General features: G+C 38.9%; 1 protein-coding gene and 1 pseudogene across 1 annotated transcript in view; both read left to right on the top strand.

Annotated features, from left to right (window-relative positions):
• LIPK (lipase family member K) overlaps nucleotides 1-22,751 on the top strand; it is a 46,603-nt gene that overhangs the window by 9,706 nt on the left and 14,146 nt on the right. The window contains exons 2-5 of the mRNA XM_012772934.2: nucleotides 6,063-6,178; nucleotides 8,167-8,284; nucleotides 20,297-20,495; nucleotides 21,892-22,001. Coding sequence (XP_012628388.1) covers nucleotides 6,074-6,178; nucleotides 8,167-8,284; nucleotides 20,297-20,495; nucleotides 21,892-22,001 — 532 coding nt within the window. The 5' untranslated portion in view covers nucleotides 6,063-6,073. The remainder of the gene's footprint in view (nucleotides 1-6,062; nucleotides 6,179-8,166; nucleotides 8,285-20,296; nucleotides 20,496-21,891; nucleotides 22,002-22,751) is intronic.
• On the top strand, nucleotides 17,248-18,114 carry LOC142875617 (keratin, type II cytoskeletal 8 pseudogene; annotated as a pseudogene).

Genomic DNA, 22,751 nt, shown 5'->3' with positions numbered 1-22,751 from the left:
TCCCAGCTACTCAGGAGGCTGATGTGGGAGAATTGCTTAAGCCCAGGAGTCTGAGGTTGCTGTGAGCTATGACTGTTCCACTACTCTCCAGCCTGGGTGACAGACTGAAACGCTTTCTCTAACAAAATAAAATAAGAAAACAGAAATTCTTGGTTGCTCTTAAATGATCCTATTTGAGAGGTGGTGTTGGTACAAACTATGCTGCCATTTTTCACAATTTAATTTAAAGAATTGTGCCATATTCAGTATGAGCAAGGCTAGAGACACAAAAGATGAGAAAGTTATAAATATAGGCAAAGTATAAAAAGTGGTTCTTGCCTTTAAAAAGATTATTATTTCTCTAGTTGGAGAACCAAGATATATACATCTGAAACAACCACTGAATAATAGAACACATGTTATAACAATAGCTACCATTTATTGACAGACAAGTATTGTTAGATGTTTCATAGACATATTTGTCATCTTATTTATCACATAATTTTTTTATCGTCTTGCACTAACCCTGCAAGTAGGCGTTATTAATATTATCCCCATGATTCAGACAAGGACATTAAGTTTTGAGGAAGTTAAACTAACTAGCAAGACTCACACAACTAATAATAACAACAGTGATAGCCAACCCTTAGGAAATGCCTACAATGTGTGGCTTCAGTGGGAACACAGTGATGGATTTGGGGCACAGGAGCTGTGGCTGGTGGCCATTCCTGCTCCCACAGTTGAAGATCGGACAGCTGCATTCTCATGGCTGCCATATTCTCTAAAGGAAAGAGCCAGACTTTTAACTCAGAATTTTTCACCAAGTATTCATGGAGTCATCATTAACCTTATTCTGCCATTGAGACATGGAGATTCATCATGGAGCCATATGTAGAAACTGGCCTTTATGTGTTTTTCAAACCAAAGCATGCCTAGAACTGCCTGTAGGGTCCTTGTACCTGCGTATTCTGGCCAATTCTCACCTCCATTTCCAAACATAGGGAAGAATTAGAGTGTGGATTAACTAAGAATGCTGTCAAACCAACACCGTAAATTCTCATAAAGTGTCTGCTTGATGAGCCTGACAGCTCCTATTGTGGGGCTATGAGAAAAGAGGAACAAAGGTCTCTATTATTACTGATAGTCTTTTCTTGAGAGATTGGTATCTTTGATTTCATCAACAATGTATCTGTCAGTGCAAAATGCATTACTTATGGGAGCTGTCTACATATCATACACATGCATTTGACGTAAAATATTGAAACCCAATGCAAAACCAAAAATGCATCAAGGCAGTATGCTCTTAACAGTCTCATATTTCCCCCTGGCTGTAGCAGCTAGGGGGAAAAAACAAAAGCAACAATTAGAGAACGGAGACTTTTGATGAACAAAAGAGAGCCTTAGAAGTGGCGACATTCCTGATATTGTCTTTTTCCAACCAAATTAGGGTAAGTCTAACAGCTGTCTCCACCATCATGGAGGGCATCTGCCTGAAGAAAATTTTGAAAGACCAACTTTTAATTTTTGGTTACTTGCATTTTTGTAGCTTTCCCTTTATTGTACATTTTTTTAATAAATAAAGAAATAAATATTAAAGCAGCATTGCTTCACTGTATTCCTTAGAAAATTTGAGTCATAGTATGTTAACTGCTGTTATTCAAACAATAAAATTCTAAGGACAAAAATGACTGCAGAAAAGTAGATTAAACAAAGTTAAACAGAGTCTTGATTGCAAGATTATACTGAGCCGTAATTATGATATTATAAGTTAAGACTCTCCAAATAAGTGATATTTATAGCATTTATATATACATTAATATATAGAGTCTATGACTCTCCAGGTAAGTTACATATACACATACACACATATTTTTTTATGACTCTCCAACAAAGTCATATATAACATATATACACACATACATATACACACTTTAGCATATATTTACCCATGAGTTTTTTTTTTTACAAATAGCATCTTATAGGAATCATATTTTGCAGAACAGCATGGTAAAATGTTGATTTAGAGTGATAAATCAATATAATCTATTACAGATTATATCTATAATAATCCATAGAGTAAATATAATCTATTGATTTAATCTGAGTATATCTTGAGATAAAAGGTTTCATCTTTTCTTTTCTTTCTTTCTTTTTTTTTGTGACAGGATCTTGCTCTGTTTTCCAGACTATAGTGTAGTGGCGCAATCATAGCTCACTGCAGCCTCCAACTCCTGGGCTCAAGTGATCCTTCCTCTTCAGCCTCTCAAGTAGCTGGGATTATAGGCCTGTACCACTATTCCCAGCTAATTCTTTTTTAGCAGGGTCTTGCTATATTGCCACCTCAGGATGGTCTCAAACTCCTGGCCCCAGGTGATCCTCCCACTTCACCATCCCAAAGTGCTGGAATTACAAGTGTTAGCCACCATACCTAGTCAGTCTCATCTATAAAGATTGAGGCTCTCCTGGAGTTAATAATGTCTATTCTTTTCTTAGTCTAATATCCATTTATGCATCAGTGTGAACCAGCATTAATGTCTATATGGGACACATGAGAAGGCAATATTCATCAGGGGACCTGACACAGAAACAGGTCAAAGAAATAAAGAATTCTTGATGGATCATTAACAGAGATTCCTGAATCAGGCAGATTTATCCAATAATTATAGTCATAAGGCTTGAATAAGACAAAGCAGGTAAGCCCATCTCTGAAGAGAGGCTGTTTGGATTGGATTTGCCACTCCTTATGAAATGGAACACATAGAGATTCCTCTTGCCTGGGTGTGTCACTCTTCTACCCAGATTCATAACACAGGGGAGTGAAACAAAGGCAGTTGATGGGCTCTTTATGTCATGGCTGCAAAAAGCCACCTGTCATGACTAGTACATTCTTGTGCTGTCTTCCCTTGGGGCTAGACTCCAGCTCTTCCCACAAGCAGCACACTGTGCTAGCCATATAGCTGTCTTCCCCTGCACCATTACAGGATCCACAGGCTCTGTGGCTTGGCCATTTCACAAGAGAGCTGGATCTGCTACAGTGCAGGGGCCCCAGGCTCACCTGCCAATGATTGTGACTCAGAGGCCTTAAAATACCAATCATTCAGCAGAAACCAGAGCATCTGAACTGTCAATGCCTTACGAAAGAAGACCAATTAAAAAAAAATCCCTACTACCTTGCCATGAGATACAGTCCTGAATTAAGAACATAATATACTCTCAAAGCTTACTTTCAGGCCGGGCACTGTGGCTCACGCCTGTAATCCTAGCTCTTGGGAGGCTGAGGCGGGCGGATTGCTCAAGGTCAGGAGTTCAAAACCAGCCTGAGCAAGAGCGAGACCCCGTCTCTACTATAAATAGAAAGAAATTAATTGGCCAACTGATATATATATATAAAAAATTAGCCGGGCATGGTGGCGCATGCCTGTAGTCCCAGCTACTCGGGAGGCTGAGGCAGAAGGATCACTCAAGCCCAGGAGTTTGAGGTTGCTGTGAGCTAGGCTGACGCCACAGCACTCACTCTAGCCTGGACAACAAAGTGAGACTCTGTCTCAAAAAAAAAAAAAAAAGCTTACTTTCAGAGAGGAAACATGACATAGGATGAAATGAAACCAGTGCAGAAAGATATCTATAAAATAGTGAGTCTAGGCCGGGCGTGGTGGCTCACGCCTGTAATCCTAGCACTCTGGGAGGCCGAGGCGGGCGGATTGCTCAAGGTCAGGAGTTCAAAACCAGCCTGAGCAAGAGCGAGACCCCGTCTCTACTATAAATGGAAAGAAATTAATTGGCCAACTAAAAATATATACAAAAAATTAGCCGGGCATGGTGGCGCATGCCTGTAGTCCCAGCTACTCGGGAGGCTGAGGCAGGAGGATTGCATGAGCCCAGGAGTTTGAGGTTGCTGTGAGCTAGGCTGACGCCACGGCACTCACTCTAGCCTGGGCAACAAAGCGAGACTCTGTCTCAAAAAAAAAAAAAAAAAATAGTGAGTCTATTTGGTATAGTCATTAATATTAAATAATGTGTTCATTTACTCCTTCATCCATCCATTTATTTGGCAAACATTTATAACAACCTCTTTGCTAGGTCTTGGAGAGAGAAATGAGAATTAAACAGTTTCTCTTTTTAAGGAGTTCAGTCTAGCTGTTTTTCAAACTTTGGAATATACATGAACTACTTGTAATGATGGTTTAAAATGCAAATGCCTAGGCCACCCCCTCCAATACATTCTCATTCAGTTGGTCCTGGGCCTAGGTGAAATCTAAGAGTCTTCATTGTTTTTTATGGTGATTATGATGCTTGGGTATGCTTGCACCATACTCAGAAAAACACTATTCAGATACACAGCAGCCAGAGGGACCTCATAATCTAGTCTGAATGGACGGAGTGGTTAAGAGCATAATACTTACCAGCATTCCCTGCAGAGTCAGGCAACCTGAGTTTAGATTCTGCTTCCCTGACTATCTGTTTGACCTTGAGCAAATTACTTGACCTCTGTAAGACTCAGTTTCATTTTAAATAAAACAAGGATAATATTTCCTATCCCTTGGGAATATTTTGAGAATCAAATGAGATAATATATATCTGGCACATTAGTTGGCACATGATAGGTGTTCAATACATAGTCATGATAGCAATAATAATTTTTGTTTTTGTTGGTGATATTATCACTGTCATGATAATGCACCAGAATTAACCTATATTAATTTATGCAATATATGATATTAATATATAATTACATATTTAATATATAATTCATCTATTATTAATTATATTTTTATACATTAATACATGTAGTCAATAGAGATTGTGACTTTGACAAAAGCCAAGGGAGAAATTCATGGAACTTTATATAACAGAACAGTGAAGGCATTGTGTGAAAAATCTTTCCACTTTCTACGGGATGAGACTTAGCATCTCTCTTACATTGGGAAGAAAGCAGAAAAGATTAGCAGATAAAATGTGTTTTCTAGCACAATTTAAAGATCTGCATTTTATAAAGGCAGTAGCAAATGGGGCTCTTCTGCAAAATTTTCACCTTGGTTATTTTTGCAAAGTTGTTGTTTGTTGTTTCTAAACTTAAGTAATTTCAAAGCCAAATGGGCAATACTCATAATCTTTCCCCCTATAGTGTTCACAATTTTTAAAATTTTCTATTCAAATAATAATTTCTTTCTCATATTAAAGTAATACTGAATATTTAACATTTAGAAAGTACAAAGAACACCTTAAAAAAATGAGAAAATAATCATCCAAATATTCATCATCTAGATGTAACCATAATTAAAATTGGGCGGTTAGTTTTGTTTTTCTATTTACAGTTTGTTTTATTATTGAGCTCAAATATATACACAGTTTACATTCTGTTTTTTTCCCTTAATATTATATAGTAGCAATTTTTACATATCACAAACAAAAAATATTTGATAACTAAATAATTCCATCCCTTCTCCACCATAATTTATTTTACTAATCTCTTATTTTGGGAAATTTTACTATATTAAGATATATCATAAGGAATAATTTTATCTCTGATGTTTATATATATATGTTATTTTTCTTTTAGATGGATTCCTAAAAATAAAATTACTGAGTAGACGGTATAAATATTTTTAAATTTTCAAGACATGTTAACAAATTTTTTTCCATAAAGGTTTTGTCAATGCTCACCCCCACCAACAGAAAAAAGTATCAATTTATCTGGCAACTAGAGATATTAAATGTGCTTTCATTAATATATTGGCTATTATGTTTCTACATAATAGAAATTATTCTATTACTACAAATTATCTATTACTTTCTTTTGTCCAGTTATCTACTGGAAACTGGATTGATTCTTGTTTTTCTTTTCCTTCCTTCATTTGTTCCTTCCTTCCTCCCTCTGTTCTTTTTTTCTTTTCTTTTCTTACTAAAAAGTCATTTCAGATTTTTCATAGAATGAATTGAATAATTCAGTACATTACTCATTAAAGCACAACCTAGAAGCATGTTTCTGCTCTCTCCCACATAGTGTTATAAAAAGATTATACCAAATTTCACTTTGTAGAATTTCTCTTTCATGACAAAAATATTAACATTTCCTTTCCCAGGCAGACCCCAAATGTGGCAGCTTTTAGCAGCAGCATGTTGGATGCTTCTTCTTGGATCTATATATGGTTATGATAAAAAAGGAAGCACCACAAATCCTGAAGCTAACATGAACATTGTAAGTCATTCATTAAGAAAAAACATTCAATAAGGAATTTTTAATTTGTCATCATTTTAGATACAATTGTTGTGCCTGTCTAATTTTCAACAATTCTTCCAGTGACTAAATCTGTGCTTCCTTCTCTGTTCCCTATCATGGCTAACTGATGCAAGACTTGAAAGATCTGACCCAAGTTGGAGCAGCGATATTCCATTTCCAGGTGGTTTGAGCTACCATCTAATGGTGGCTTGCCGAAGAGAAGGTTTATGAGTTAATACTGATGATATCTACAGAGTATCCATGAGTTCTTCCTGAGGCTTTTGATAGGGCAGTTTCTTTGATTTTGTGAACTATACCAGTGTACTTTTTGGAAAATATCTTAACGTGGGAATTCCTGCTAGAAGTAAATTACAATAGTGCTGGGCACAAAAAAAAAAAAGAAGAAGCAAGTGACAAATGTCCACTATGTGCTTCATTCCAGTGGAATACTCCATACTCCTGTGTACATGGTACACTACTGATGTCCACTCCTGCACCCAAGCTTGTATTAGAGTCTCAAGAAGAATGAAAATGCCAGAGTTTTTTAAATTAGTGTCTCTTCTTATTCCTCTCTCCAAAGTATACAATAAATATCCCCAATCTTCTACCACACTGCTGGACTCACAGTCTATGAATGCACTTGTATGTCCTCAAATCCAAATTTCCCTCTTCCTCTATTATTTACCCACATTCTTTTCCTCTCTAGTATGAGTGATTTCTGGCTTTTAATCCTTCCATAATGATAACTAAAACAACAAACATCTATAGAGCACTTATTTTATGTTGGGCACTGTTCTAGGTATATTACATATCCCCACAACTAATTTGTCAGGAGATACTATTATTAACTCTGATAGTAAAATGAGGCCCAGAAAGATTAAATAACTTGCCCAAAGCTACATAGTTAAGAAGAGGAAGAGTGAGCATTCAATGCCATCAGTCTGTCACCATGGCCAGGGCTCTCAGCCACTGCTCTATGTGGCCTTACGATTTATATATGCATCTGCCTGCATGAGCCTGACATGGGCAAATGCATAACTTTATGATAAGGATATAGGGTTTGGAGTTAAACCTACTTTGGCATAAATCTTGTCTCTATGTGTATAATCTTGGAGAAATTATTCATCTTCCTGAACTTCAGTTTTCTCAACTTTAAAATGGTACAATCTCTATCTCAAAGGCCTTTTGTAAGGATTAATGGGACAAGTGATGCAAACCTCTATGCAGAAGATAATTAATAAATACAAGTTATGCTCTTTGCATATACCTGTGAGTGGGTACCTACTGTTGTTGACCACTCGAGACTCTCTATACCATTCTCCCTGCTCAAGAGGCTGAAATATAAGGACTAGGTCAAGAAGTTCCCCCAATCTTTGGTTTTCAGTTCAATTCAGCTAATGGAAATCCTGAGCAAGAGATGCAAAGGAAAGAAGGTGAGGTCAGGTGTTTTATTGCATTGGCTGCTTCCCTGTGAATTCTACTTAGGCAGGTCGTCTCCCTCAGTGTGGCCCTCTCTGCTTGACTGTCTCCTTCAGGGCTTTGGTAACTGCTTCTTCCCATCTTCTTTCAGGTCTAAGGGTGGAAACAGCTCATTTGTTATGAGCCGCAGGGTACTGCACAATCCCCTGTGGTTTCCCTCATTAGATGACTATGTAAATTATTTGCCAAAACATTTTGAGAATGAATTAGGGGGCATTTATAATACCAGGCCAACAGGCATAACCAGGAACTGTCCTGAGCAAAGCACGATGCAGGGTCGCCCCACCCTGCCTTACCTATGCCTTGGTATGCAACCCCTTCTAGAAATCCTCCCCAAATTATCCTCATATAATATTTCCCACTAGATGCTGTCCCAAAATATAGACTGATGAACAGTAGATTGCAATTTAAAGCACCATATTGTAATGCATGTATAAAAATTAAGAGATTACAATATGAAAGCATATATTTTCCTTTTCTCCTTTTAGAGCCAGATAATTTCTTACTGGGGTTATCCTTATGAAGTGTATGACGTTGTGACAAAAGACGGTTATATCCTTGGAATTTATAGGATTCCTCATGGAAGAGGATGCCCAAAGAAAACAGGTATGACTTATTCTATTATGAAAGGAGAAATACCTAAAGCAGAGAGGCTTAGATGCCTTGGAAGGAGTAGGGCAGCTTCTGCTCTGAAATAATTTACACTTCCATGAGAGGAGGAAAATCATAACTCCTACATCTCTGTTTAATTTGTATTTTTTCTTTTTCATTTTTAATTACAGGTACATAATAGTTGTATATCCTCATAGGGTACATGTGACATTTTGATACAGGCATGTGAGTTAATCAAATCAGGGTAATTGGGGTATCCATCACCTCATGCATTTATTATTTCTTTGTGTTAGGAACATTCCAATTCCACTCTTTTAGTTATTTTAAAGTATACCCTAACTTATTGTTGATTATAGTCACTTTGTTGTGTTATCAAATATTGTTCATTCTATCTAATTGTTTTTGCACCCGTTCACCATCTCCACTTTATACCCTCCTCCACATTACCCTTCCCAGCTTCAGATAACCATCATTCTACTCTCTGTCTCCATGAGACCAATTGTTTTTAATATTTAGTTCCACATATGAATATGTGAGATTTGTCTTTCTGGGCTTGGCTTATTTCAGTTAATATAATGTTCTCTAGTTCCATCCATGTTGGTGCAAATGGCAGGATTTCATTCCTTTTTGTGGATATACAAAATAATATCCCATCATGTATAGGTACCACCGTTCATCTGTTGATAGACACATAGGTTGATTCCAAATCTTGGCTATTGTGAATAGTGCTGCAAAAAAACATGGGCGTTCAGATATCTTTATGATATTCTGATTTCTCCTACTTTGAATATATGAGGTCTTCCCAGAAGGTATCCAGCCATGCAATATGAAAAATAGAGGCATTTATTGAAGGAGATATAAGAGATACAAGAAATATTGTATGTAGGACAATGACACCTCAGTCTCCTTCAAAGTAGGCATGCTTGGGACCTCACACAGTTTTCCCAGTGTCTCTTCCACTGTGCAAAACATGGGACCTCACACAGTTCTCCCATTGTCTCTTCCACTGTGCAAAACACTCTGCAAAATTCTGTATTGGAATCGCCATCAGCTTGGTGATGTATTTTCCGGAATTCTTTGTTGTATTTTCCTGAATCTCATCAATGGTCAAAATCTCTTCCCTTTCAAAGGTGATTTTAGTTTTCGGAAAAGCTAGAGGTCTAGGGCACCAAATCTGGGCTGTAGGGGAGCTGAGTCACCTGGGTGATTTGATGCTTTGCCAAAAACTTGCATGGGTGGGTGTGTTGTTGTGATGAAGCTGCCAATCACCAGCTGCCTATGGCTGTGGCTGTTTTCATCACATTGCATCTCTCAACCAACGAAGAACATTGAGGCAGTACTCCTTATTAACTGTTTGGCCTGAAGGAATGTACATGTGATGGACAACACCTTTCCACTCAAATAACACAGATAACATGGTCTTGATCTTGCTGTGACTTTGCCACGCCTCCTCTGGGTGTGGAGGACCAGGTGACTTGCAGAGGGATGACTGGGCCTTTGTTTCTGGATTATAACCATGTACCCACGGTTCATTTCCAGTTATGACCTTCTTGAGGAAATCTGGCTGACTGACAGTGGTTTGAAGTAAGTCATTAACAAATGCAGCACAATGTCCTTTCTGCTCTGGTAGCAGAAGCCACAGAACACATTTTGCCATGATACATTTTATGTCAAGATCCTGCATCAAAGTCTTGGACACAGCAGTTTTTGGAATCCCCAGATCAGCTTCTAGTTCTCACACTGTCAGTCACTGATTTTCATTGATTGCACCCCATACACGTTCAACATTCTCAGGTGTTCTGCTTGTTGTAGGCCTTCCAGAATGTGGATTGCTTTCAACAGATTCTTAACCATCTTTGAAACGTTTGTGCCATGCTCTGATTTGTGCTGCACTCATTGCATTGTCCCCCAAAGCCTTCTGAATCATCCTAACAGTTTCCACAGAGGAATGTTTAAGCTTAACACAAAATTAAATGCAGATTCATTGTTCTACTTGCTCAGTCTTTTTGAATGTGACAGCCACAGGGTGCACATGCTCACTCAATGGTGTCTAGCACCCCACTGACTATACAGTGAAGTTGTCATTTTTCACGCATGTGCATTCCAGTCCACTCTCCTTGGCTGACAGTTTACTTTGTTGTTGCACAAACCGTTCTCATCATGTCTGGATACTTTCTGGATAGATCTCATCGTATACCCAGCAATGGAATTACTGGATCATATGGTAGTTCTATTTCCAGTTTTTTGAGGAACCGCCATAGTGTTCTCCATAGTAGTTGTACTAATTTACATTCCTACCAACAATGCACGAGGGTTTCCCTTTCCCCACATCCTTGCCAGCACTAATTATTACCTGCCTTTTTGATAAAAGCCATATTAACTGAGATGAGATGATATCTCAGTGTAGTTTTGATTTGCATTTCTTTGATGACTAATGATTTGAGCATTTTTTTTTTCCATATACCTGTTGGCCATTTGTATGTCTTCTTAAATGTCTATTCAGATCCTTTGCCCATTTTTAAATCTGATTATTTGATTTTTTTTTCTATTAAATTGTTGGAGCTCCTTATATATTATAGCTATTAGTCCCATGTCAGATGGGTAGTTTGCAAATATTTTCTCCCATTCTGCGGGTTATTTCTTCCCTTTGTTGATTGTTTCCTCTGTTGTGCATACTTTTTGGCTTGATGTGATCCCATTTGTCCAATTTTGTTTTTATTACCTGTGCTTTGAAGGTATTACCCAAGAAGTTCTTGCTCAGACCAATATCCTGAAGCATTTCTCCAATGTTTTCTTTCAGTAGTTTCATACTTTTAGGTCTTAGATTTAAGTCTTTAATCCATTTTGATTTTGTCTTTTTATATGATGAGAGATAAGGGTGTAGTTTCATTCTTCTGTATATGGATATCCAGTTTTCCCAGAACCATTTATTGAAGAGATTGTTCTTTCCCCACTGTATGTTCTAGGTACCTTTGTCACCCTAGTTGTAGGGATTTATTTATGGATTCTCTATTCTGTTCCAGTTGTCTATGTGTTTGTTTTTATGCCAGTACCATGCTGGTTTTGGTTAATACAGCTCTGTAGTATGGAGTCAGGTAATTTCTCCAGTTTTGTTATTTTTGTTCAGGATGGCTTTAGCTATTCTGGGTCTTTTGTGGTGCCAATAAATTTTTGGATTTGTTTTTTCTATTTCTGTCAATAATGCCATTGATATTTTGATGGGGATTGCATTGAATTTATAGATTGCTTTGGGTAGTTGTGGACATTTTAACAATATTGATTTTTCCAATCCATGAGCATGGAATATCTTTCCATTTTTTTGTGTCCTCTTCAATTTGTTTCATCAATATTTTATAGTTTCTATTATAATGATCTTTTATTTCTTTGGTTAAGTTTATTCTTAAGTATTTTATTTGTAGCTATTGTAAATGATATTACTTTCTTAGTTAATTTTTCATATCATATATATATACACATATTTGTTGGCATATAGAAATGCTAATAATTTTTACGTATTGCTTTCATTTCCTACAAATTTACTGAATTTCTTTATTAGTTCTAATAGGATTTTTTGTGGAACCTTTAGGTTTCTCTAGATATAAGATCATATCATCTACAAATAAAGATAATTTGACCTCTTCCTTTCCCACTTGGATGCTTTTTGAATCTTTCTTTTGTCTGATTGCTCTAGCTAGAACTTCCAGTACTATATTGAATAACAGTGGTGAAAGTGGGCATCCTTGTCTCATTTTAGATCTTAAAGGAAAGACTTTCAGTTTTTCCTCATTCAGTAGGATACTTCTTGTGGGTCTATCATAAACGGTTTTTCTATCATGTTGAGGTAGGTTTCTTCTATACCCGGTTTTTTGATAATTTTTGTCATGAAGGGATGTGGAATTTAACTGAATGCTTTTTCAGCATCACTCGAAATGATCATATGATTTTTGTCTTTCATTCTGTTGATATGATGTATCACATTGATTGATTTACATATGTTGAACCATCCTTGTATCCCTGGGATGAATCCTACTTGATCATAATGAATAATATTCTAATGTTTTGTTAAGTTTGGTTCGCTAGTATTTTTTTGAGGATTTTTGCATATGTATTCATCAGAGATATTGGCCTATAGTTTTCTTTTTTTGTTGTGTTTTTGTCTGGTTTTGGTATCAGGGTGATACAGGCCTCATAGAATGAGTCTGGGAGTATTCCCTCCTCCTCAATTTTTTGGAATAGTTTAAGTAGGATTGGTATTAGTTCTTCTTTGAATGCCTTGTAGAATCCAACAGGGAAGCCATCAGGTCCTGGGCTTCTTTCTATTTGATGGGAGACTTTTTATTACTACTTCTATCTTGTTACTTATTAGTGGTTTATTCAGGTTTTGGATTTCTTCCTGGTTCAGTCTTGGTAGGTTGTAGATGTCTAGTAATTTATCCATTTCTTCTAGGTTTTCTAATTTATTGGTATATAGCTGCTCAAAGTGGTCTCTAATGATCCCTTGAATTTCTGCAGTATCAGTTGTAATGTCTCCTTTTTCATCTATGATTTTATTTACTTGGGTTTTCTTTCTTTTTTTCTTAGTCTGGCTAAAAGTGTGTCAATTTTGTTTATTTTTTCAAAAAAAACAACTTTTTGTTTCATTGATCTTTTGTATTTTTTGTTTCAATTTCATTTACTGCTGTTCTGATCTTTATTATTTCTTGTCTTTTACTAATTTTGGGTTCGGTTTGCTTTTTTTTCTAGTTCTTTGAGATGATTAGGTTTTTTATTTGAAGCTTTTCTGTTTTGTTTTGTGTTTTTTGCTATAAACTTTCCTCTTATTACTTCTTCTACTATATCCCATAGGTTTTTGGTATGTTGTATTTTAATTTTCATTTGTTTTGAGAAATTTTTAAATTTCTTTCTTAATCTCTTTATTGACCCACTGGTCATTCAGGAGCATGCTGTTTAATTTTATGTATTTGTATATATTCCCATGTTCTTGTTATTGATTTCTGGTTTTATTTCATTGTGGTCAGAAAAAATACTTTATATGATTTCAATTTTTAAAAAATTTTTTAAGACTTTTTGTGGCTTAACATCTTGTCTATCCTTGAGAATGATCCATGAACCAAGGAGAAGACTGTGTATTCTATAGCTGTTGGATGAAATGCTCTGTAAATATATACTAGGTCCATTTGGTCTATTGTGCAGGTTAAGTCCAATGTTTCTCTGTTGATTTTCTGCCAGGATGATCTGTCCGGTATTGAAAGTGGAGTGTTGAGGTTGCCAATGGTTATTGTATTGGGGTCTATCTCTCTCTTTAGCTCTGATAATATTTGCTTTATATATCTGGGCGCTCCAGTTTTGAGTGCATATATATTTAGATTTTTATATCCTTTTATTGAATTGACCCCTTTATCACTGTATAATGACCTTCTTTGTCTCTTTTTACAGTTTTTTCTTGAAATCTATTTTAACTAATAGAAGTATACTTACTCCTGCTCTTTTTTGGTTTCCATTTACATGGAATATCTTTTTTCATCCCTTTATTTTCAGTTTATATGTGTCTTTATAGGTCAAGGGTGTTTCTTGCAGACAACATATAGTTGACTCTTGGTTTTTATCCATTCAGATACTCTATGTCTTTTGATTAGAGAGTTTAGTTCGTTTACATTCAGTGTTATTATTGATAGATAAGGACTTACTACTATCATGTCTTTTATATAATAACTGTCATGTTACTATTTGATTTCTTGTTGTTTTGTGATCCTATCTTTCTTCCTTCCTGTCTTCCTTCATTAAAAATGATTTTCTCTATTAGCATGTTTTAATTTCTTTCTTTTTGTTTTTTGTGTATCTGTAGTAGGTTTTTTGATTTGAGGGTACCATGAGGCTTGCAAAAAACATTTTATAACCAATTATTTTAAGCATATAACAACTCTGCTAATAAACAAACAAGCAAAGAGAAGTCTGAAAGAAATTCTCATCTTTAAGTCCACCCCACCAATCTCTGCTTTTTAACTTTTTGTTGTTTTCTTCCATATATTTTTATACTATCTCTTTTAAAAATTATGGTAAATATTTTTGATAGGTTTGTCTTTAAGGCTTCCTACTCAATATAAGTGGTTTATGCACTCTACTTACAACAATAATGTATTCTTTATTTGAATATTTACTGTTGCCATTAGTTGTATACTTTGAGATGATTTCTTATTGTTCATTAACATTCTTTCCTCTCAGGTTGAAGAACTTCTTTTAGCATTTCTTGTAGGACAGATCTAGTGTTGATGAAATCTCTCAGATTTTGTTTGTAGGAAAATATTTTTCCTTCATGTTTGAAGGATATTTTTGCAGGATATAATATTCTAAGGTTTTGTCCTTTAGCACTTTTGTTATGTCATGCCACTCTCTCTTGGCTCATAGTTTTCCACTGTGAAGTCTGCTGCCAGATGTATCAGAGATCCTTTATATGTTATTTTTTTTTCTTTTTTCTTGCCTCTCTTAGGAACTTTTCTGTATCTGTTACCTTTGGGAGCTTTATTATTAAATGCCTTGGGGTAGTCTTGTTTGGGTTAAGTCTACTTGATGTTCTATGACATTCTTCTACCTGAAGGATGGTATCTTTCTCTAGGTTTGGAAAGCTCTCTGATATTATTTCTTTGAATAAACTTTTACTCAATCTCTCTCTACCTCCTCTTTAAGGCCAATAACTCTTAGACTTGCCCTTTTTGAGCTTATTGTCTAGATCTTGTAGGTATGCTTCATTCTTTTTTATGCTTTTTTCTTTTTTCTCTTCTAACTGTATTTTCAAATAGCCTGTCTTTAAGCTCACTTTTTCTTTCTTCTACTTGGTTAATTCTGCTGTAAAGAGACTCTGATGCATTTTGCAGTTTGTCAATTAAATTCTTAAGCTATAGAATTTCTGCTTGTTTTTCTTTTTAATCCCTCTGTTAAATTCCTCTGATAGGCTTCTGAATTTCTTCTCTGTGTTGTCTTAAAGTTCATTGAGTTTGTTCAAGACAGCTATTTTGAATTCTGTGTCTGAAAGGTCACATATCTCTATCACTCCAGGATTGGTCACTGGTATCTTATTAAGTTTGTTTGGTGAGGTCATGTCTTCCTGGATGTTCTTAATGGTTGTGGATATTCATCAATGTCTGGGCATTGAAGAGTTAGGTATTTATTTTAATCTTCACAGTCTGGGATCGTTTAAACCTGTCTTTCTTGAGAAAGGTATTCAAAGGGTATTCAAAGATATTTCCAGGTATTCAAAGGGAATTGAGTCTTGAGGTGTAAGTCTTTGGTCACTGTAGCCATACTAGCACTGGGGGTGGCCCAAGCCCAGCAATGACTCTTGCAAACCCTTGGAGAGCTTGGGTGAGATATGGGAGAATTCCCTGGATTTCCAAGCAAAGACTCTCACTCTCTTCCCTCACTCTCTGTGTTGGATTGCTGGAGTTGGAGAAGGAGTGGAATGGGCTACCAGTGGCTACCAGTGTCAGGTCATACTGGAAGCCCAGCCTGGTCTTCCCCAAAGTCCATGGTGATGATTGCCTGGCTACTTCTGATTTGTATTCAAAGTCTAAAGGCTCTTTAGTCAGCAGGCAGTAAATCCTGCTAAGACTGGGTTTTTCTCTTCAGAACAACATATTTCCTTTTGGCCCAGGGTGGGTCCAGTAATGCCTTCAGGTACTAAGGCATGGACTCAGGGCCTTCAGGAGTCTGCTTGGTGCTTTATTTTACTGTGGCTGAGCTGGTTCCCAAGTTACCAAATGAAGTCCTCTGAACTTTTCTTTTTTCTTTCCCCAAGTATAAGAAAACTCCCTGCACTGCACTGCCTCTAGTTGAGGGGAGGAGGTAAGGACAGGCACTGGCTTGGCCATCACTGCTGGTATCTCACTGGGTCATGTGCACCCCAAGTTCACTGGCTTTTAGCCAGCTCAGCACAGGAATTGCACAGGGACTACAGCCTCTGTGGCCCGACTGCCTTATGAATTGAGTCCAGGCCTCAGGATGCTTTTTGTCAGCTGGTGGTAAGGCTAGCCAGAACTTGGGTTTCTGGGTGGAGGATTTTCCTCTAGCTAGGCTGGTCAAAATGCTCCCTCTGTGGGCACCGGCTGAATTCCTACCTGTGCTGTGTTCCCCTGTGCCAGGGGAGCCCTGAGTTTCAATGCAAAGTCCCACCATCACTTCACTCTCCCTCCCTGCGACACATTGATTCTCCACTCTGGATCCTGGCCCAGCGCTGCTGGGGGATGGAGGAAGGGTGGTGTAGGCAATGCAAGACTGTCTTTTTTTGCTCTCTTCAGTGCCTCTTTTCTTGATATATTGTTAGAACCAGGTAGTATGATCTCTCATCTGATTTTTGGTTTTTCAGAAGGTGTTTCCTTGCATGGATAGTTGTTGAATTTGGTGTTTGTGCAGAAGATTTCTATTAGGCTGGAGGTTTCTATTAGGCCACCTTGCTCCACCCACCTCTCTGTTTAATTTGTATAACTCTTTGAAGTTTTAAATCATTTTCATATACACTGTTTATTTGGTCTCCCCTTTGTCTTATGATTTTGTCCTCCCTCCAAACAAACACAAAACATATAATGTGTTCTTACTCTAGAATACCACTGTCCAGTTTTGAAAACCAGAAACCTAAGAGTCATTCTGGACACACCTTTTCCCCCACCTCCTACATGTACCAATCACCAACATTTATCAATTTTGCCTTTTAAATTTCTCTTAAATCTGAAAACTTCTCTCAGCTTCCATATCCCTCAAAACCAGGTTTGGACCTAATTTCTTCAACTACTACAATACCTTAAAATGGGTATTAATCTACTGTAGTCACTTCCCCACCCAAGTCAGTGCTATTTTATTTTTTTAAAGTAAATATGACTCTAGTAATGCCCACCTAGAGGCAGCGTCTCAGCTCCTTCTCAAATCTCTGTCTGTTTGGAACTGCCTGTCTCCACTCCAGCATTACTATGTCCATCGGGGTGACCCGTAAGTCCTACAAGGTGTCCGTCTCTGACCCAGGGGCCTTCAGTAGGTGCTCATACACAGGGGTACCTGGTACCCACATCCGCTCCTTGAGCTTCTCCCAGGTGGGCAGCAGCAGCGGCTTCTGGGGTGGGCTGGGCACTGGCATGGGTCTGGGTGGAGGCTATGCTAGAGCTGGTGGTATGGGGGGCATCATGGCAGTCACGGTGAACCAGAACCTGCTGAGCTCCCTTAAGTTGGAGGTGGACCCCAACATCCAGTCTGTGCCACCCAGGAGAAGGAGCAGATCAAGACCCTCGACAACAGGCTTGCCTCCTCCTTCATCGACAAGGGGCAGTTCCTGGAGCAGCAGAACAAGACGCAGAGACCAAGAGGAGCCTCCAGCAGCAGCAGAAGACAGCATGGAGCCACGTGGGAAACATGTTCAAGAGCTGCATCGACAAGCTTCGGGAGCAGCTGGACACATAGGCCAGGAGAAGCTGAAGCTGGTGGTGGAGCTTGGCAATGAGCAGGGGCTGGTGGAAGACTTCCGGAATAAGAACAAAGACGATCAGCATACAGAGATGCACAATGAATGTGTCCTTGTCGAGAAGGGTGCGGATGAAGCCTACATGAACAAGGCAGAGCTGGAGTCTCCCGGGGAAGGGCTGACTGATGAGATCAGCTTCTTCAAGCAGCTGTCTGAAGAGTCCCAGATCTCGGACACACCTGTGGTCCTGTCGGTGGACAACAGCCGCTCCTCGGACACGGACAGCGTCATTGCCGAGGGTGGCCCGCAGTGCCGGGAGATGGAAGGCGGGCCGAGGCTGAGAGCGCGCACCGGAGCCAATATGAGGAGCTGCAGACCGTGACTGGAAGCACACGGCGACCTGCGATGCACGAAGACTGAGAGCTCTAAGATGAACCAAATAGTCAGCCGGCTCCAGGCTGGGACTGAGGGCCTCAAAGACCAGAGGGATGCCAAGCAGTGTGGGAGGCTGGCCACTAAGGCCACCAACGCCAAGCCGGCGGGCCTGGAGGCCACCTGAAGGGGGCGGAGCAGGACGTCCCTGGAGCTGACAGACGTCAGGCTGGCCGTGGATATCGAGGTCGCCATCTACAGGAGGCTGCTGGAGGGCCAGGCGAGCCTGCTGGAGTCTGGGATGCAGAACAGGAGTACCCGTTTGGTTCTGGCCGGGACTCCACTCCTCCAGCCGCACCAGCTCCTCGGCGCGGTGGTTGTGAACATCAAGACCCGTGATGGGAACCTGACGTCTGAGTCCTCTGAGGTCCTGCCCAGGTGAACAGCCACGGCACCGCCTCCCAGCCTACCCGCTCCAGTGGCTGCCCAGGAAACCCACTGAGGCTCAGCCCCAAGCCTCCGCCCACCCTTGAGGGGAGCTTTCTGCTTGGGGTAGCCCCTCTTGCCCATGTCCCCAGCTAAAAGACAATTCAATTGTTTTTCCAAAATAAAACCTCGGCTAGCTCTGCCAAAAGATATATACGGGGCGTCTCAAAAGTTTCCATACAAAGGAAAAATTTTGTAAATAAAGGTACATTTAGCTACAATTTCTTATTTTCCCTATGCATGGCGACCTTTGGGACACCGTTTTTGCATGTGTGTGTGTCTATGTGTCCCTATTAGTTCTGTGCTTGAACTTCCTTAAAGAGCCGATTTTAGCTCCCTACAATGCAGCTTGTTAACTGTGAGAATAAAAGAGAGATTCATTTGGCAGAAACCATTTACTTTCTTCTCTCACTTCTTAGCTCCTTTTATTCTTTTACATGCTGGATAACAAAACATCTCAATATCAGAGGGTTAATTATTTAAAGAAAAACCTACATTTTTTAAAAGAAAGGGAGGTGTAATCGTGTTGCCAACCATAGAGCCAATGATTTCCCAATACACCTCCATTACCTTTGTTAATATTCAAGAGAGCTTTTAAGTCTCCCAAAACTTTTTTCTTATCATTTCTGCTACATAGCTGCCAAAATGCATGATGGAATGTTCTAGGGGCTCAGATCAGAGAGAGGCTATGGGCCATGACTACTGTTTGGTGGTACTTAACTTGGGCAGAGTTTGTAACACCTATTCTTTCCCTTTTCTCCAAAAGGTGGATAAATGGACATAGACTCCTAGTTCCTTGCTTCCAAATGGCTGAAGGCTGTCTGAGAGTCCAGTCTAGCCTACCCACTCTTAGGAAGCTAGTCTAGCCCCAAAGTGATCTGAGGTAGGGTCCCAAGGCACCAACACAGCATCACAAACCATTAATAAAAAAGAAAAGAAGAAAAGCTTAGCTACTTCTCTCTCTTCTCTTTTTCAGCACCACTTTCACATTTCCTTCTTTTTTTTTCCCTTTCTTAGTTAAAATGTTCTAATCTACATTGGGATTAGGATTTTGATATCAAATTAACAATTTTACATTGTATAATATTCTACTTACAATCTTGCTTTTGCTTTCTAACAATTCTAATGAAATACAGCCGTGCCTATAAAATCTAGCATAGATTTAGCATAATTAATCTGGCATTCAATAAACATTTAACAAATGGCATTTTTATTTTGAGAAAACCTTCAAGTTTTGTAATTAGATGCTTTCTGAAAGTTACAATGCTATTAATATGAATAATGGTAATAGACTTAATATTAATTGTGCTTGACAGTCTTTTATATATTTTAATTCTTATTGAATTCTTATAACTACCATATGAGATAGCATTTGTTATTATTTTCCATTATGCAGACAGGTTAACTGAGGCACAAAGGAAAGGAGTTAATACATATCAGAATGGATTTTGAACAAAGGTGATCTGACTTCAGCACCTACATAATACAATACATTATATATAACCCTTTACAAATGAGAAAGATGACATAGAGAAAATAAATAACTTGCCCGAATAAATAGCTTGGAAAAGACAAAATCCCAGGTGTGCCTGGCACCAAATTTCATCTCTTAACCTCTCTTCTATACTGCAGGAATTTGGGAAAGAGATTTTTTGTAGACACTGATAAAGTTCAAACATGAAATTCTTATTGCTTGTGTTTTGCAGATTCAAAGCCTGTTGTGTATTTGCAGCATGGCTTAATTGCATCTGCCAGTGACTGGATTTGCAACCTGCCCAACAACAGCTTGGCTTTCCTTCTGGCAGACACTGGTTATGATGTGTGGTTGGGGAACAGCCGAGGAAACACCTGGTCCAGAGAACACTTGACATTGTCACCCACATCAACAGAATACTGGGCCTTCAGGTAAGGAGAAAGCTACTAATGAATAAAGTGTGTACTTTGCTCATTTATGTGCATGGATACCTGTTGAATTTTTGCTCTGTCCAAATGCACCCAGTGGAATCCACAAGAAGGAAACAAATCTTTCTCGCTCTATGCAGGCTTTTTTCACAGGCTCTGATGAAATGCCCTTATTATTGCACTACTGTTTGTTTGAAAATCCACACTTCCTCCATGGTGTGTGTGTGTGCGTGTGTGTACGTGTGTGTGTGTGTGTGTGTGTGTGTGTGTATGCTGGGGTAAGTAAGGAGAAAGCGTGATTACAGAATGACTAAACACAATGTTGCCAGCAGCAGCTCCTGGGAAAGCCATCTGCTTCAGGAGCCAGGCCTGCCTGGTCACAGAGACAAACCCAAGCACTTGCCTAGGAGATAAGAACCATCCATGCCTTGGAGGTCATGAAAGCCCTTTGTTCCTTGGACTCATTGCCAGTCTTCTTTCTTTTTTTTTTTTTTTTTGAGACAGAGTCTCACTTTGTTGCCCAGGCTAGAGTGAGTGCCGTGGCGTCAGCCTAGCTCACGGCAACCTCAATCTCCTGGGCTCAAGCTATCCTGCTGCCTCAGCCTCCCAAGTAGCTGGGACTACAGGCATGCGCCACCATGCCCGGCTAATTTTTTCTATATATATTAGTTGGCCAATTAATTTCTTTCTATTTATAGTAGAGACGGTGTTTCGCTTTTGCTCAAGCTGATTTCGAACTCCTGACTTCGAGCTATCCGCCTGCCTCAGCCTCCCAGAGTGCTAGGATTACAGGCGTGAGCCACTGCGCCCGGCTGTCAGTCTTCTTTCTGAAAGCCATTTAGCATTTCCTATCTGCCTACCCCAGTGCAGTTGTGTCACTGCACCATCGCAAATGACAAGATAATTCTCTTAGGTGAGGATTTGCTAAACCAAACACAGTATCAGAAGCACCTGAGGCCACTGACATATATGAAGATTATCAGGCCTCTTCCCCAGAAATTCTGATTCAGTTAGTCTGGGCTGAGGTTGGCAAATCTGTTTGCTTTATTATTCTGGTTGTTTTTATGTTTTTGTTTTTGTTTTAAGATAAGCATTCTAGGTAATTGCTCTTTTCAGAGAGGTTTGGTAAATCTGCTGTGGAATTAAGTGAAATATGGCTAGCCTTAGAGGAAATGAATCAGTAGTTCTTAACAAATCACGTTGTGCTATTTCCAGTTTCTTAAAAATGTTGACTCTTACATCTTCAAAAGCTTCACAGATACTATCACAGATAATATCATATATTGACTCTAGTCTTATATTTAACAACAACAAATATTTAGGTCTGCAATGAACATGTTTATTCCAAACCTAACAATGACATGTCTTTTCCAATTTTGTTGTTCCTTCTCTTTGGCAGTTGGGATGAGATGGCTAAATATGACCTTCCAGCTACAATCAATTTTATCCTAGAGAAAACTGGACAGGAGCAACTCTACTATGTGGGCCACTCCCAAGGCACCACCATAGGTGTGTCTGGGGGAGATGGGATCATACAATGTCTGGGTTTCTTCTCCCATATTCATGGAAGGGGTCAGTGTATCTTCTGTCTGTATAGTCTCTCGTTTGGAGACTTGATTTGGGAAATCATTTCCTCTGACTGGTTTCTGAAGAGTCAATAAAACAAGCAGACACCAGGGAATCTTTCCCTGTTAATGAATTCAGAGGTTGATAAATAAGCCCGAAAGAAAGAGAATTATTCATTCATTCACTTGCGTACCCAAAAAACATTTGTCAGACACTGGGTTAGATGTTGGGGAAACAAAGACACATGTGGTATACAAACTTCCCTTGAAGATCTAAGTCTACTGAAGGACACCAAAAAGAAAGCAAAGGATTGCAAAACTCAGCAATCATATGCTACAAGCAGTGTGACGTTAAGTTGCCTGGGAGGTGTTGGGGTAGGCATGGCAGGGGAGGGCTGTGTTGGCACTGCCATGAGGCCCCTCGTCTCCTCACTCTTCTCCCTTTGCCTAGAGGCCTCAACAATACCAACAAGATTTCCATCAGTCTCTTTTCTATGACTTAATCCTAATCAGGTTCCTGGTGAAAAGTTGGTCTTTGTATGCCTGCACTGTACCATGCATCTTACATACATTCGCTCACTGGAAACTGCAAACATCTGAAGCCATTATCATCCACACTTTACAAATGGCTGAATCCTTTCTAATGGAGACAGCGCCAATAAATCTTAGGTTGTATATATTTAATGAAGGTTAT

This window comes from Microcebus murinus, chromosome 14, assembly GCF_040939455.1.
Source record: "Microcebus murinus isolate Inina chromosome 14, M.murinus_Inina_mat1.0, whole genome shotgun sequence".
Lineage (NCBI taxonomy): Eukaryota > Metazoa > Chordata > Mammalia > Primates > Cheirogaleidae > Microcebus > Microcebus murinus.
Note: the sequence above shows the minus strand (reverse complement) of the source record. Positions and strands in the feature narration are given on the sequence as shown.